Source organism: Nilaparvata lugens, chromosome 4 (assembly GCF_014356525.2).
Source record: "Nilaparvata lugens isolate BPH chromosome 4, ASM1435652v1, whole genome shotgun sequence".
Lineage (NCBI taxonomy): Eukaryota > Metazoa > Arthropoda > Insecta > Hemiptera > Delphacidae > Nilaparvata > Nilaparvata lugens.
Window position 1 is genome coordinate 43801500 of NC_052507.1, and position 14001 is coordinate 43815500.

At 35.0% G+C, this 14001-nt stretch overlaps 1 protein-coding gene across 1 annotated transcript in view; it reads left to right on the plus strand.

The window, feature by feature from the left end:
- The window catches only part of LOC111049752 (zinc finger protein ZPR1), a 59911-nt gene that overhangs the window by 2821 nt on the left and 43089 nt on the right, over positions 1 to 14001 (plus strand). Inside the window, exons 4-5 of the mRNA XM_022335913.2 lie at positions 10434 to 10713; positions 11375 to 11535. Coding sequence (XP_022191605.1) covers positions 10434 to 10713; positions 11375 to 11535 — 441 coding nt within the window. The remainder of the gene's footprint in view (positions 1 to 10433; positions 10714 to 11374; positions 11536 to 14001) is intronic.

The following is a 14001-nucleotide window of genomic DNA, read 5'->3' on the forward strand; positions in this document are numbered from 1 at the left end:
ATGTACATCTATTAACTGTACTACTTAAGCTAGATTTCACTCAATCACTGCTCTGCTTTTTCACTAGACACCACTTTCACTGCACACCAATTCAAATGGTTTCCTTCTTTTCAGTCTCCGCACCAACCCTCCGTTGTCTAGCAGCTGGATTGCTTCGACGTTCGTGTGTTGGTGGAGCCGTTCTTCATGACTTTCTGCATACCTTTGAATCTCACAGGATACCATGTTGACTCCCAGGTCCCTATGGATGTCGCTGTTCCGCACATACCAGGGAGCATCAACGATGTTTCGGAGCACCTTGTTCTGGAATCTTTGTATGATGGTGACGTTGCTCTGTTTGGTGCAGCCCCATAGTTGTATTCCATAGGTCCAAACAGGTTTGAAGATCTGCTTGTAGAGGAGCAATTTGTTTGGTATTGAAAGTGATGAGTTTCTTCCAATAAGCCAGTAGAATTTCTTGTATTTTATGTTCAGTTCTTCTTTTTTCTTTTTGACATGCTCTTTCCAGCGAAGCTTAGCATCAAGAGTCATACCTAGGTATTTAGCTTGATTTTCATGTGGTATATTAATTCCATTGATGTTGATTGGAAGGTACACAGCTCTCTTGTTGGTGAAGTTAACATGAATCGACTTTTCCTCATTGAGCTTCATTCTCCACTTTTTGGTCCAGTCTTGTATCTTGTTGACAGATCTCTGAAGCTTCGCTGTTGCAATACCAACATCACTGTCTACTGCTAGTAGGGCGGTGTCATCTGCGAACGTGGCTGTGGTATTCTCCTCCAAATTAGGGATATCACTAGTGAAGAGAAGATAAAGGACTGGTCCTAAAACACTTCCTTGCGGAACTCCTGCTTTTATCTCTCTTAGATCAGAATATGAATCTTCATATTTGACTCTAAAGTACCTTCCTGTCAAATATGATTGCAATATTTCTGTAAATTGCTTAGGAAGCATTTTCTTCAGTTTATAAAGAAGTCCCTCATGCCATACTTTGTCAAAAGCTTGCCCTATGTCGAGAAAAACTGCTGAACAAACCTTTTTTTCTTCCAAGCTCTTCTCTATTATATTAACTATCCTATGTACTTGATCAATTGTGGAGTGTTTTTTTCTGAAACCAAATTGATGATTAGGAATTAATTGCTTTCTCTCAATTATTGGCTTGAGTCTACTCAATAATATCCTCTCAAACAACTTTGATAACACAGGTAACAATGAAATTGGTCTGTATGAAGCTACTTCATGTGGTTCTTTTCCTGGCTTGAGTAACATTATAACTTCAGCTACTTTCCAGACTCCTGGTACAAATCTGAGTCTGAATGAAGCATTCAGGATGTTTGTTAGCTTGATGAGTGCTTTCCTTGGTAGATGCTTCAGGACTAAGCCAGTTATCAGGTCAAATCCTGGAGTTTTCTTAGCATTCATAAGTTTTATTTCCTTTCTCACTTCTTCTACTGAGACATTCATTAGTTCTTGATTTTCCTGCATGATGTTACCTTCAATTTCTAGATCTTCTTGAGCTGCAACGTTTGGCTGGAAGACATTCACAAGATGATCAGCAAATGCCTGTGCCTTTTCTTCATTATTCTTGGCCCATTGTCTATTCAGTTTCCTAATAGGGGGAACTTGTTGGATGGGTGTTTTTATTTTCTTAGAAGCCTTCCATAGTGAGTAATCAGTGTTGCCTTGTCCTGTCAAATTACTCAAGTAACTGTTGATTGATTCATTTTTAATAAACTGTATCTCTCTTTTCAGTTCCTGTGTGAGAGTATTCAGTAATCTTTTATCTTGAGGAGAACGTGAATGCTGCCACCTCCTTCTAGCTCTTCTTTTCTCTGCAATCAGTTCTCTTATTTCCAATGGATAATTATTTCCTACTGTTCTTCGTTTCCTAGTCTGCGGAGTATTACACCAGGCTGCCTGTTGTATATCAGTAACAAATTTTTCCAGCTCCTCATCTATTTGATCTGCAGTTGTTAATGGTGAATTCAGGTTAATTCTTTCCTCCAACACTTGCTGAAAGCCATCCCAATCTGTATACTTATTAACTAGTGTGGGATAATTATTTTGTTTTTGTAAAATAGTGTCACTCAACTTCAGAATAATTGGAGAGTGGTCTGAATTGAGATCAAAACTTTCCTCTACTTGCAAATAGTTTACTGAAATGTTTTTGATTATGAAAAAGTCTATGAGATCAGGTATCTTACTTGTATCTGTAGGCCAATAAGTTGGTTTTCCAGTTGAAAGAGATTCACATCTTGACTCTCTTACAGCTTCGTAAAGTACCTTGCCCTTATGAGTTGTTAATCGTGATCCCCAATGAATGTGTTTTGAATTGAAGTCACCGCCAAGGATAAATCTCGTTCCCAACATATCAAACATTGATAGATGATCTTCTTTTCTGAATGAATATCGAGGAGGACAGTAGACAGCTGCAACTACAAATCGATAATTAACTGCTTCCACACATACTCCTATCAATTGAATTCGTTCAGTTTCTAATTTAACGTGTTCATTATGCTGAATGCTCTCTTTGATTATGATTGAACTCCCCCCTCTCGCAACATTGTTGGGATGTAAGGCGTGGTAGGTCCTGTAACCTTTAAATTTTATGTAGGACTGTTTTGTAAAGTGAGACTCAGAAATGAGACAAATATCTACATTATCTATGTTTAGAACTGCTTCCAATTCCAGTTGTCGTTGTAAGAGTCCATTTGCGTTCCATTCCATTATGTTTAGTGAACGAATCATTTTGGTTTTTGTTGTCTATTATTGTCTAATTTCTCGATGCGAGATTGAAGGGATGAAATTATTTTCTCTTGTTTATCAAGTTTAGATAAGATGAGCTGTAGGATTTGTGAGGTGTCTTTTACTTCTTCATTTTTCTTCATCTGCGATTTATTTTCTTTGGATACGATTTCGGCGAAAGTCATTCTCTTTTCTGTGGGCCTACTTTGATGTTGAGTGGGCCTACTTTGAGAATTAGCCACATTCCGAGCCTGAGAATCGACAACATTTTTTGATGTTATATTCTTACTGGCTAACCTACTCGAGTTACGTATTTTTTGTAACTCAATTGCTACAGAGCAACCACGGTAGCTTGCAGGATGAGCTTCACCACAATGAATGCATTTCGGTAGTGCTTCACTAGGTTTCGTACACTCCTTTGATGCATGTTTTCCAGCGCACTTCACACATCTGGCCTCCTTGTTGCAATAAGCCTGAGTGTGGTTGAAAGCCTGGCAACGCTTACATTGAGGTATTAGATTAACTTTCTTCAATGCTTCAACTTCTACTCTGCAACCCAGAATATGTTTAAGTTCAAAAACCTTCTTAACATTCTCTTCTGCGCTGAACGAAACCATGAACATGTCTAATGGTTCTTTAGTTTTCCACTTCAACTTATTCACTACATCTACCACTAGCAATCCCTTAGCCTTTAAGTCCTCCATTATGGATTCTATACTACAGGAGTGATGAAGTTTTTTTATCATCACTCTTATGGGTCTCACCTGTTTGTTTTCATACGAGTGCCAGTTGAAACCATCGTTGATTAATTCTTTTGTAATATTTCTGTACGTTTCTGAATCTACTGAATTTACTTTGAAAGTCTCTCTACTCAAGAGCTTTATTCTAAATTTTTCATCTGAAGTCACTTTTTTCAAACTTTTATGAAGAGACTCCAGGCTCTTTATACCATCCACTATGATTGGTGGCGGTGGCGTTTCTTTCTTCTTGTTCTTTACTTCCTCACCTTTATTCTTCTGCAATGAGGTGATTTTGTTCAACTGACGATGGTTACCAGTAGGCTCATTCTTTGGTTCAGGAGACAAAGTACTATTTAGTTTCCTCTTCTTTGTAGTACGTTTGTTACGGGCCCTGATCCACTCAGTCTCTTTTGCCAACTCCTCCTCATTAGTTGAGTAGTTTTCAGCAACTGCTGGACTGCATGGTTGTTGAATGTTCTGTTCTATTTTTTGAAATCGCAATTCTAAGTCTTCAATTCTCCGCTGAAGTTCTACGTTGCTCTTCTCTAGCTGCTTTCTCTTCTCATCCGACTCCTTCCAGGCGATGAAGAGTGCATGCTCGGCGGCTGAATGGAGCTTATTTGATTTAATATAACGATCCGGTGAACACTGGATCTCTGATGGTTTGGTGGTGTCCATGTTCTCGATGTTGCTTTCCTCGTCTTCTTGCTCTTCAAACTCCGGGGCAAGAAAACTGGGTAGTTTCAACAATTTTCCACTTGACGTAGCCATAGTCAATAATTTGCGAACATACTTTTCGGAAAGCCCTCGTACTCACTCACGATCGCGGAAACGCGAGCGCGAACGAAAATTGAAGGTCGCGCGAAAGTAGGTCACTTCGATTGCATAAAGACGGCGGATTTTAACCGAAATTTGATGCAATGTTTTGTTCCACTTAAATACCGTGAACAATCAACTGCTGACTCACTACTTCTACTGCACTACACTACGAGTACGTCTGCACTGTATGAGAGCTAACGCGATACTGATATAGAACATGATGACATTAAAAGAATATTGATTGAAAGAATATTGCAGTGAAGATTAAGATATTTGCAAAGTTAAGATTGAAAATACTGTATTATTGCTGTATAAAATAATGCGAGGGTTTTTTTTCAATATCCGAACACATTATCATATCATACTCTCATATCTCATATAATAAGATAAGACAAGTGGTAGGGGGACGATTTTCACAGAGCTGAACAGCACTCTTCTATACAAACTACATGTGCTTGGTGCGGCCAGATCGTCAATATTGTTGTCGAATTATAGACCCAGAAATGGCCACGTCACTTGAGTCTCCCGCCAAGTGCTAGCTGCATAGCGTTATTAGCTTTAGCAAACAAAAGGCAATGCTTAAGCATAAATCTACCGACGAATTATTGAAGTTTATGCAGGAAACGTTATGAGTGATTATGTGCGTGCATGGAGTCGGAAAAATAAAGACGCCCGGAATCGTTGTGATCCATTACAACTCGGCCTTTCAAAGCTGGTGCAATCAAACGGCTTCACCAGCAAATTAAATAGGATATTGTTTGGATACATAAGAGAAGTCCAATTTTTTCATGCAAAATATCAATTCAAATTAAATCAAGTTGTAGACATTTACATAAGTTAACAAATTCCTTTACACAAATGATATTACAAATCATTGAATACAATTGAGAAAATTATTGTCTGCAAACAGGAGTGAAATACATTCAGTACTCAACTAAAAATGCTTATATATAAACTCAAATTAAAATACTTATCTGAATTAATTATTTTAATTATCATAATTCATCCCACACACGTACACACACACCTACACACCAAGGAGACATCATAATTTTTAATAAGATAGTGAACGAATATTGAAACAAGTGACTGTCAAGGTGATTCATCATCCAATAATAATGAAAAGCTCATTAATCTCAACCTGATAATGCTCCATAGGTGTAATTTAGATTTGAAAGGCCAAATATAGTTTGAATTTTTGATCTCGACGGGCAGACTATTAACAAATTTAGGACCCAAAAAAATTAAGCACTTTTGAAAGAGACTGCAATATGATCTGGGTAGAATTATAAACCCTCTAGTATTACCCCTTATATTATACTAGCAGGTAAACCCGTGCTTCGCAAGGTTTTTTTTTTTTTTAAACTTGACGTAATAAAATCTAGAAGAATTCAAAATAGGCCTATAAGAATCCCCGGTTGATTAAGAATTTATATGCAGCATTTCAAGTAAATCAGTATGACCACCTTTCAATTAAAAAAATAAGTTGAATTCAAAACGGCGGAAAAAATTTGGGTGCGACGGAAAACCTGTTTTTATCATTCGAAAAGGATCCCCAATCATACCTATCTTCTAATTTCCCTTTCAAGAGAAATGTTCTGCTGCTTCCTCACAACAACTGAAAGCATGACAAATAATTGAAAACTTGACAAACTGAAAACTCCATGTAATCAAATATTGAAGAATTTAAAATAGGTTTATAACCATCCTCGGTTAAGCAAGAATCTATATGCAAAATTTAAAGTTAATCAGTCCAGTAGTTCAGACGAGATGATGCGTCAAACATAATTTTCCTATACTTTACACCTGTATACGTGTATAATCCAGTTTTTTCCTTTATTATAGTATAGAAGATGATAGTTGGATGGATGATCATTGTTATTTTACTAAAATATAGAATAAGTTGAATAGTTTCCCTTTCAGAGGGAGTTTTGACAACCCACAAAACTCATTTTTCATTTGAAGATATAACGAAAAGGTGCATATGACCTTATTTTTTTGCTCAGCTTGCCAAAATACCCCTCATTCCAATATTAAAATTTTTGACTGACTGTTCAGTGAATCAGTCATTCTATCAGGGCTCGAATAATTTTGAAATTTTAATTAAATAAAAATGTAAGAGAATAATTTATTTATGTAAATATCAACACCTTTATTCAAAGACATATTAACTGCATGCGTTTTCATATAGGCGATACAGCATTGATGAAACTGTAGACGTTTATTTAGCACTTTGTCTCAAAAAACTGTTCTAGCTGAAAAATTAATAATCCATGCCACGTGTAGGCCTAAACATTGCATCAGGAAAACGAAGTTCCAAAACTATGTTTCCTCTAAACAGATGTTTTTGACATAATTTCTTTGATGCAGCTGTTTCACATTCACCATAATAATTATTATTATACAGAGTTTGTGAAAATGAAAATATTCATTAATTATCAAAACAATACTATTATTATCATTATTATTAAAAATATTCATCAATTTATTATCAAAACAACATTATTGAGGTTAAGTGGTATCAGTTAGAAAGCAATAATAGAAACAGATGTTCCTTTTTTAATTTCGATCATATGATTTGGTGATTTTTTTTTATGAAATCGTATGAAATTTGAACATTAATTCTGAAAAATCTAGAAGGAAAATTGAAATTTGGGCTTCCAGGTGCACGAGATTGATATTTTTAGAATCTATGTGCAAAATTTGGAGATCTAAATCATTCCCGTTTTTGCGGTATGCAATCCACAAGTTGACATGTTTTGATACGAACAAACACAACCCCACTCTTATTATATAGAAGCAACATACACTCCTCGATTTCAACTTAGCATAAAGAACATAGAAAGAACTTTGAATACATATAAATGACGCAGAGGCAATATAGATGATTCTCTGAAAAGGGGGTAAGAGTGCGCACGTCTACTTCCACTATAGATAACCCGATTAAAAGGCTTCTGCAATATGATAATTGGGATAACATGTGATAAATATGTAAAGGCACAACAAGAAATACCATAACTCAACCTTATCCTTGTGCTAGATACAGAATGGCCCAAACACCTCGTATTTTCTGTTCATTTTCCAGTTTTTAGCTATTTCCTTCAAATCCAGTCATCGGACAGTAAAATTTGCTCTCGCCTTTTATCAGATTATACTATTTTGAATAAAAAGAAATCATCCGGTGTGTGTGTGTGTGTATATGTGTGTGTGTGTGTGTGTGTGTGTGTGTGTGTGTGTGTGTGTATGTGCGTCTGTGTACACGATATCTCATCTCCCAATTAACGGAATAACTTTAAATTTGGAACGTAAGGCCCTTACAATATAAGGATCCGACACGAACAATTTTGATCAAATGCGATTCAAGATGGCGGCTAAAATGGCAAAAATGTTGTCAAACGGCTCCAACGATTTCGATGAAAGTTATACCTGGAATAGTAATCGATAAGCTCTATCAACTGCCATAAGTCCCATATCTGTAAAAATTTCAGGAGCTCCGCCCCATCTATGCAAAGTTTGATTTTAGATTCTCAATTATCAGGCTTCGGATACAATTTAAACAAAAAATTTCGAGTGGAAAAGATTCAGCATGAGAATCTCTACAACTAATGTTCAGTAACATTTTCACCTAAAATTGAAAATAAGCTCGAAATTCGAGAAAATGTGATTAGGCCTATCCAATTGCAAACTGTTGGCAACTGTTGATTCTATTAAATGAGTCACTATGAAGAGATAGCACACCTCGTGTGTCTTCAGCGTTATTGCCCTGTCACCAGCTGGCTCAAATCTTTGAATAGTAGACTTGAGATGCGCGGGAACACTAGCGTCAGGTGATCAATTTTCATAACGGCAAGGAAAGTTGTGTGAGTGCGCCACGCCAGATTTTTAATATATTATTTGGGCTCATAAGAGAAGTCCAGAACCAATTTCTTCATGCACAATTTTCTTGTGCTAGATACAGGATCACCCAAAAACCTTGTATTTTCTGCTTGTTTTCCAGCTTTCAGCTATTTCTGCCAAATATCGTAATCGGACAGAAAAATTTTCTCTCGCCTTTTTTTTAGATTACAAAATTCTGAATAAAATGATATCATTCCGAACGCTCTATCTTCAATGAGTACTGAGTTATGATTTTTAAATAAATGATTGAAATTTGAAGAAAAACTCAATTTTGATTAATTTTAGTTTTTGATCAACAATATCTTCCGATTACTACCATTCAGATGTATAATCATGTATGTCTCATTCATTTGACATACTTTTGTTAGTATTTTTGATTCATTCAATTTCCATTTCTTATTATTTCACTTACATTACATTTCTTGTTTTTTAACATTTCTTCATACTTAATTCTTAAAATACATTTTTTGATTGTATAGTGTATGATTGTAATGTGTGAAGGAGGCAAAATGGGTTTTTACCTGTTGCCTCCATGAATAAAATTATTTATTTATTTATTTATTTATTTATAATTCAAAATCCCTCTGAGCGTATTTTTGTGCTCTACAATCTGAGATCAGGTAGAGCGCTCTATCTCATATAGATTTCCAGGTACACCTGACAACAATGCTCCTTGTATTGTGAAAAACACCTAATTTTCAGCTTTAACCATCATCACCAACTACATTGTCCTCACATTGATATTTCGGACCATGACATAAGTTCATGAGATTATGTTCTATGAGAATCACCCGTTAGATGCACTTCATTTCAGTATTTCCTAGTGGAGAGGCGCACTTAAGGATACCTCAAGGATCAACATTTCAAACAATAGATTTTCCATTTTTCGGCCGAATTTGACTTATGATGCATGATTTTGAACAGCCTTGACGAGCCGAGAAGAATGAAGTGTAGTACGATGGAATCTGAGCATTGTGTCAAAAGTTATAAGTGTTTGAAATTTTGATCCTTGAGGTATCCTTATGTGCTCCTCTCCACTAGGAAATACTGAAATGAACTGCATCTAACGAGTGATTCTCATAGAACATAATCTCATGAACTTATGTCATTGTGCGAAATATCAATGTGAGGACAATGTAGTTGGTGATGATGGTTGAAGCTTAAAATTAGGTGTTTTTCACAATACAAGGAGCATTATTATCCATACAATATTAAAACATCAGAACTTCAATATTTATATTATTCGAAATACAGTGTACAGTTATAATCCTATAATGGTGCTACATTTTGATGAAAAACATACTTGTGCACTTTTCAAATTGTTATTTAAGAATATTACATTTTTCCAAATAAACCCCTCTTCTGAGTAATCCTATAAATACCTATATTTTCTTACATATTAATCATGTGTTTTAACCAGTGAAGAAAACCAGGAAAAAACGTGAAATATACGGGAATTTTCTGAGCCTGATTCAGTGAACACCCTGCCTGATAACATTGAAAATCTGAAAACTTAATACCGTTCAACTACTTCAATGTTATCAACAAGTTATACTTTCCGCATTCAATTCATTTAAATATTTCCTAGGGAGAACTTATTCCACTTACATTCCTGAAGGATCTCCAGGTTTCAATTAATTATACCCTGATTACTGGCCATTTACTGATTTTGAAGGATACACCGATTCTAATCATAATTTTTCAATGAAGGTTCTTCATCTACACAACTTTCATTCTACTTGTTACAGATTTTCAAAGATATACTGGTTCCATTTTCATTCATGAAGTTCTATCATTTTCATCTATACAATCAATCAAATCAAATCAAAATTTTTATTCACAATACAAAAATTGACGGTCCTGTCAAACCTGTAGGTTTTTCGGCGGTTGCCTGGTTACAGAAAAAAATAGTTACAAAAGATAAATAAACTCAGAAAAAAATAAATATTACACTTCAAAGATTTTAAGTATAAGATGAAAGAAAACAAATACAAATTGCAAAAATAAAATGAGAAATATACATCAGATTTTGATAGAGAATTAATAAAAATGAGGGAAAATAACGAAAATTTATTAGAAAGGAATGAAATAAAAAGGAAAAGGGAAAAATTAAAAAAAAAACTCTTAGTTTTTTCACTTGTTTGTTATTCACGGATATCCAAAGTTACTTTGATTCCATTCACATATCTGGAGCTCCTTCGAAGCTATACTTTCTGCATTTGCTATTCACAGATTTTCGAGGACATTAGTGGAAACCTATTCGTGGAGAACCCAGACCATCCGCACAAGGATCACAACTGCGAGACGAGTCTGTTTGTGCGAAGCACTGAGCAAAACCATCTGCTCGGCCTGTACACCCAGCAAGAAATCGCGTCGGATGACACCGCTCCTTCGCTTCCCTTGCCGGCTCCTTCTCAGGTCAAACTGGAGGATTTCGAGTCGGAAGTTCTGCAGTTTCCCACCAATTGTCCCGAGTGCGCGGCACCCTGTGACACCAATATGAAACTTACTAGTATCCTTTTTACATTAAACAATTTTAGAATAGAAAAAACGTTTATTGCATAAATAAGCTACCTTAAGCTAATTTTAATTACTGTAACGGTAGATTTTTAGATACCTTCTACTAACCGTTTGAATTAATAATTAAAGTAAATGAAATGAGATCATTTTATAAGCTAGAGACAAAGAAACTGTATATTTAATTATAGATCGAAGTTAGAAAATATATCACACATTTAACAAGGGTGACCAGATGTGGATTTCAACTTGGGATAAACACTTGTGCTCTGGGGATAAACATTTTGGAAAACAAGAAGTTTTTGACATGATTATGTGTAAGTTTTGAATAAAATATAAATGATAAATAAACATATCTAATTTGTGATCAACATTTACAATTGCTCTGGTTTTGGCATTGTTGTAGATAGTTTATTCATTGAATTTTCAAGAAAACACAACAGGATTTTACCCAAATACACTAATTTTCCAATTTAGTATACGTACACATGTTAAAAACGGATGTCCATATTATTTTACATTCACCAGTTTATAAATCACTCTGAATTTCGAAACCTAAAAATTTTAAATATTTTTTTTCTGATTTGATATATGTAGGCTACGTGTGTACCTTTTCTGATGGAAGTGATGCTTTTTCCTTAGCGATTAAATTGTAGAAATTCCTCATTTCAAAGAGGTAGTGATAATGGCGACCAACTGCGATGCGTGTGGCCACCGCACCAATGAGGTGAAGGCTGGAGGCGGCATAGAAGAGCTGGGGCTGCGACTCTCTGTCAAAGTCACCGACTCTGATGACCTCAAGCGCGATATTCTAAAGGTAGCTACGTTCAGAAAATTACTTTCTTTTTCAGAATTTACAAAATATTCTATGTGTCACTTACTGATTATTCAAAACCATTGGAATACTGATTTTATCTCACTAATAAAATTAATATATTTTAGTGATATTTCAAATCTGCTGAAGTGATATATTTAGTGATATTTCAAATCTGCTGAAGTGATATTTCAATACCACTGCTATAGTCCAGTCAAAATAGACATAAAAAGGGGGTGTGCTTGCAATTTATATTGTAGTTCTGATTTTTTAACATATTATTTGGATACATGAGAGAAGTCCAGAACCAAATTTTTCATGTAAAATTTCCTTGTGCTATATACAGAGTGAACCAAAAACCTCGTATTATCGGTTCATTTTCCAGTTTTCAGCTATTTCCGCCAAATCCAGTGATCGGACAGAAAAGTTTGCTCTCACCTTTTTTCCAAGGTTAAAAAATTCTGAATAAAATGAGATCATTCGGAACTCTATATCACCAATGAGTACTGAGTTAAGATTTTTCAAAAATGAGTGAAATTTTAAGAAAAAATCAATTTTGATGATATTTAGTATTTGATCAACAATATATCCAGATTGTTACAATCTAGATGAAAAATTCAAAATCCCTCTGGGCGTAATTTTTTGCTTCAACCATCATCACTATCTATATTGTCCTCACAGTAATATTTTGCACAATGATATAAGCTCATGAGATTATGCTCTATGAGAATCACCGTTAGATGCACTTCATTTTAGTATTTCCTAGTGGAGAGGCGCGCTTAAGGACACCTCAAGGATAAAAAATTCAAACACTTAAGGACACCAGCGCTTAAGGACACCTCAAGGATAAAAAATTCAAACACTTTTGACACAATGCTCGGATCCTATTGTACTACACTTCCTTCTTCTTGGCTCATCAAGGCGGTTCAAAATCATGAATCACAAGTCAAATTCAGTAGAAAAATGAAAATTTTATTGTTGAGTGTACTTAAGCCCATATTCCCACACACGCAAAAAATGGCCAATTTCTATATATAGCACAAGGAAATTTTGCATGAATAATTTGGTTCTGGACTTCTCTCATGTATCCAAATAATATATTAAAAAATCAGAACTACAATATAAATTACAAGCACCATTGTATACATAGTGACTGGAATACTAGTGGTAACTCATATAGCAACAGCTATTGAACAATTGAACATGTTATGGGTAGGCTACTCAGGATTGAAGAGGATAAATCATAGAAGAAAAGACGTCTTTAATCAGCACTTAATAACGGTTAAATATCTCATAAAATGTTATATCCAATTGAGCTACAAAAATATTTTGATATTAGATTATTAGAAGGTCAAATCAATAGATTGGATGAGGAAATACAATAAAATTGAAATCTATCTTTCTGCATACATAATTTTTTAGATCAGTGGTTTCCAAAAAGTGATCCACGAAAGCTCTGGAAGTGGTCCGCGAGGAGCACGAGGGAAGAAAGATTGTTATTTGTTTTAAGCGTTATTAGTGTTTTTTAAATCAACTTTATCGGTCCATATTAAAGTAGAATAGAATAGAATAATGCTTTATTTTCAAATCAATCGTAACAAAGTATTGTATAGTATATATATTTCTAGCATCTAAAGCTTGGCTTTCGCCGTCAGCTCGAGTTGAGTTTTTATTTTCCGACAATATTATTATATCACTATTGAACTTGCATTCATAAAATAGACATAATTTACATACATGCGTAAATAAAACCTTAATGAGAGTAAAATTTCAATGCGTGAGTATATTTAACAATGAGTTTATACATGCAAAACAATTATTACCGAGTAATAGAGGGCAAGCTTTCATCATATAATAATAATAAATTTTAAAAAATAAATGTTAATTTTTTTGTTAATTTCCAAAGACTTATTACATATAAAGATTAGATTGAGAAGATAAATTCATACATAAAGATTGAGCAATATAATATCTGTTTCGACATCTTCGGAGAGAAACCCTTTAAGAACATCGTTACCATCTATAGCAACCCGAAGATGTGCGCCTCCACTTTGGTGCGGCTGGATAACACTTACTCCCATGAAGGGTACGGAGTAAGTCAACCGAAACGAAACAATCAAGGGTAGACAGCGCTCGTAAGCCGTGGTGAAGGCAAGCTGTCTAGGAGAAGGTAACTCTAAACAAATCCCTGGTCCTCCAGGTTGGGGGTTGGGCGAAGTGTTAACTGCTCTTCACCGTAAAAACTCATTGTTACGAAACCTACACAGCAGCCTCGGACGGATCGGATTTCAGGAAAAACAAAACGGCAAGCAAAAAAACGTAATGATTAGGTATTTGGAACAAGGAATGTGATGACAATGTTGAGAGCAGGAAAAATGAACGAAATTGCTGAAGAAATATTGAAATATAAGTTTGATTTGGTTGCATTGCAAGAGGTGAGATGGAAAGGCCAAGGAAGAATTGATAAAA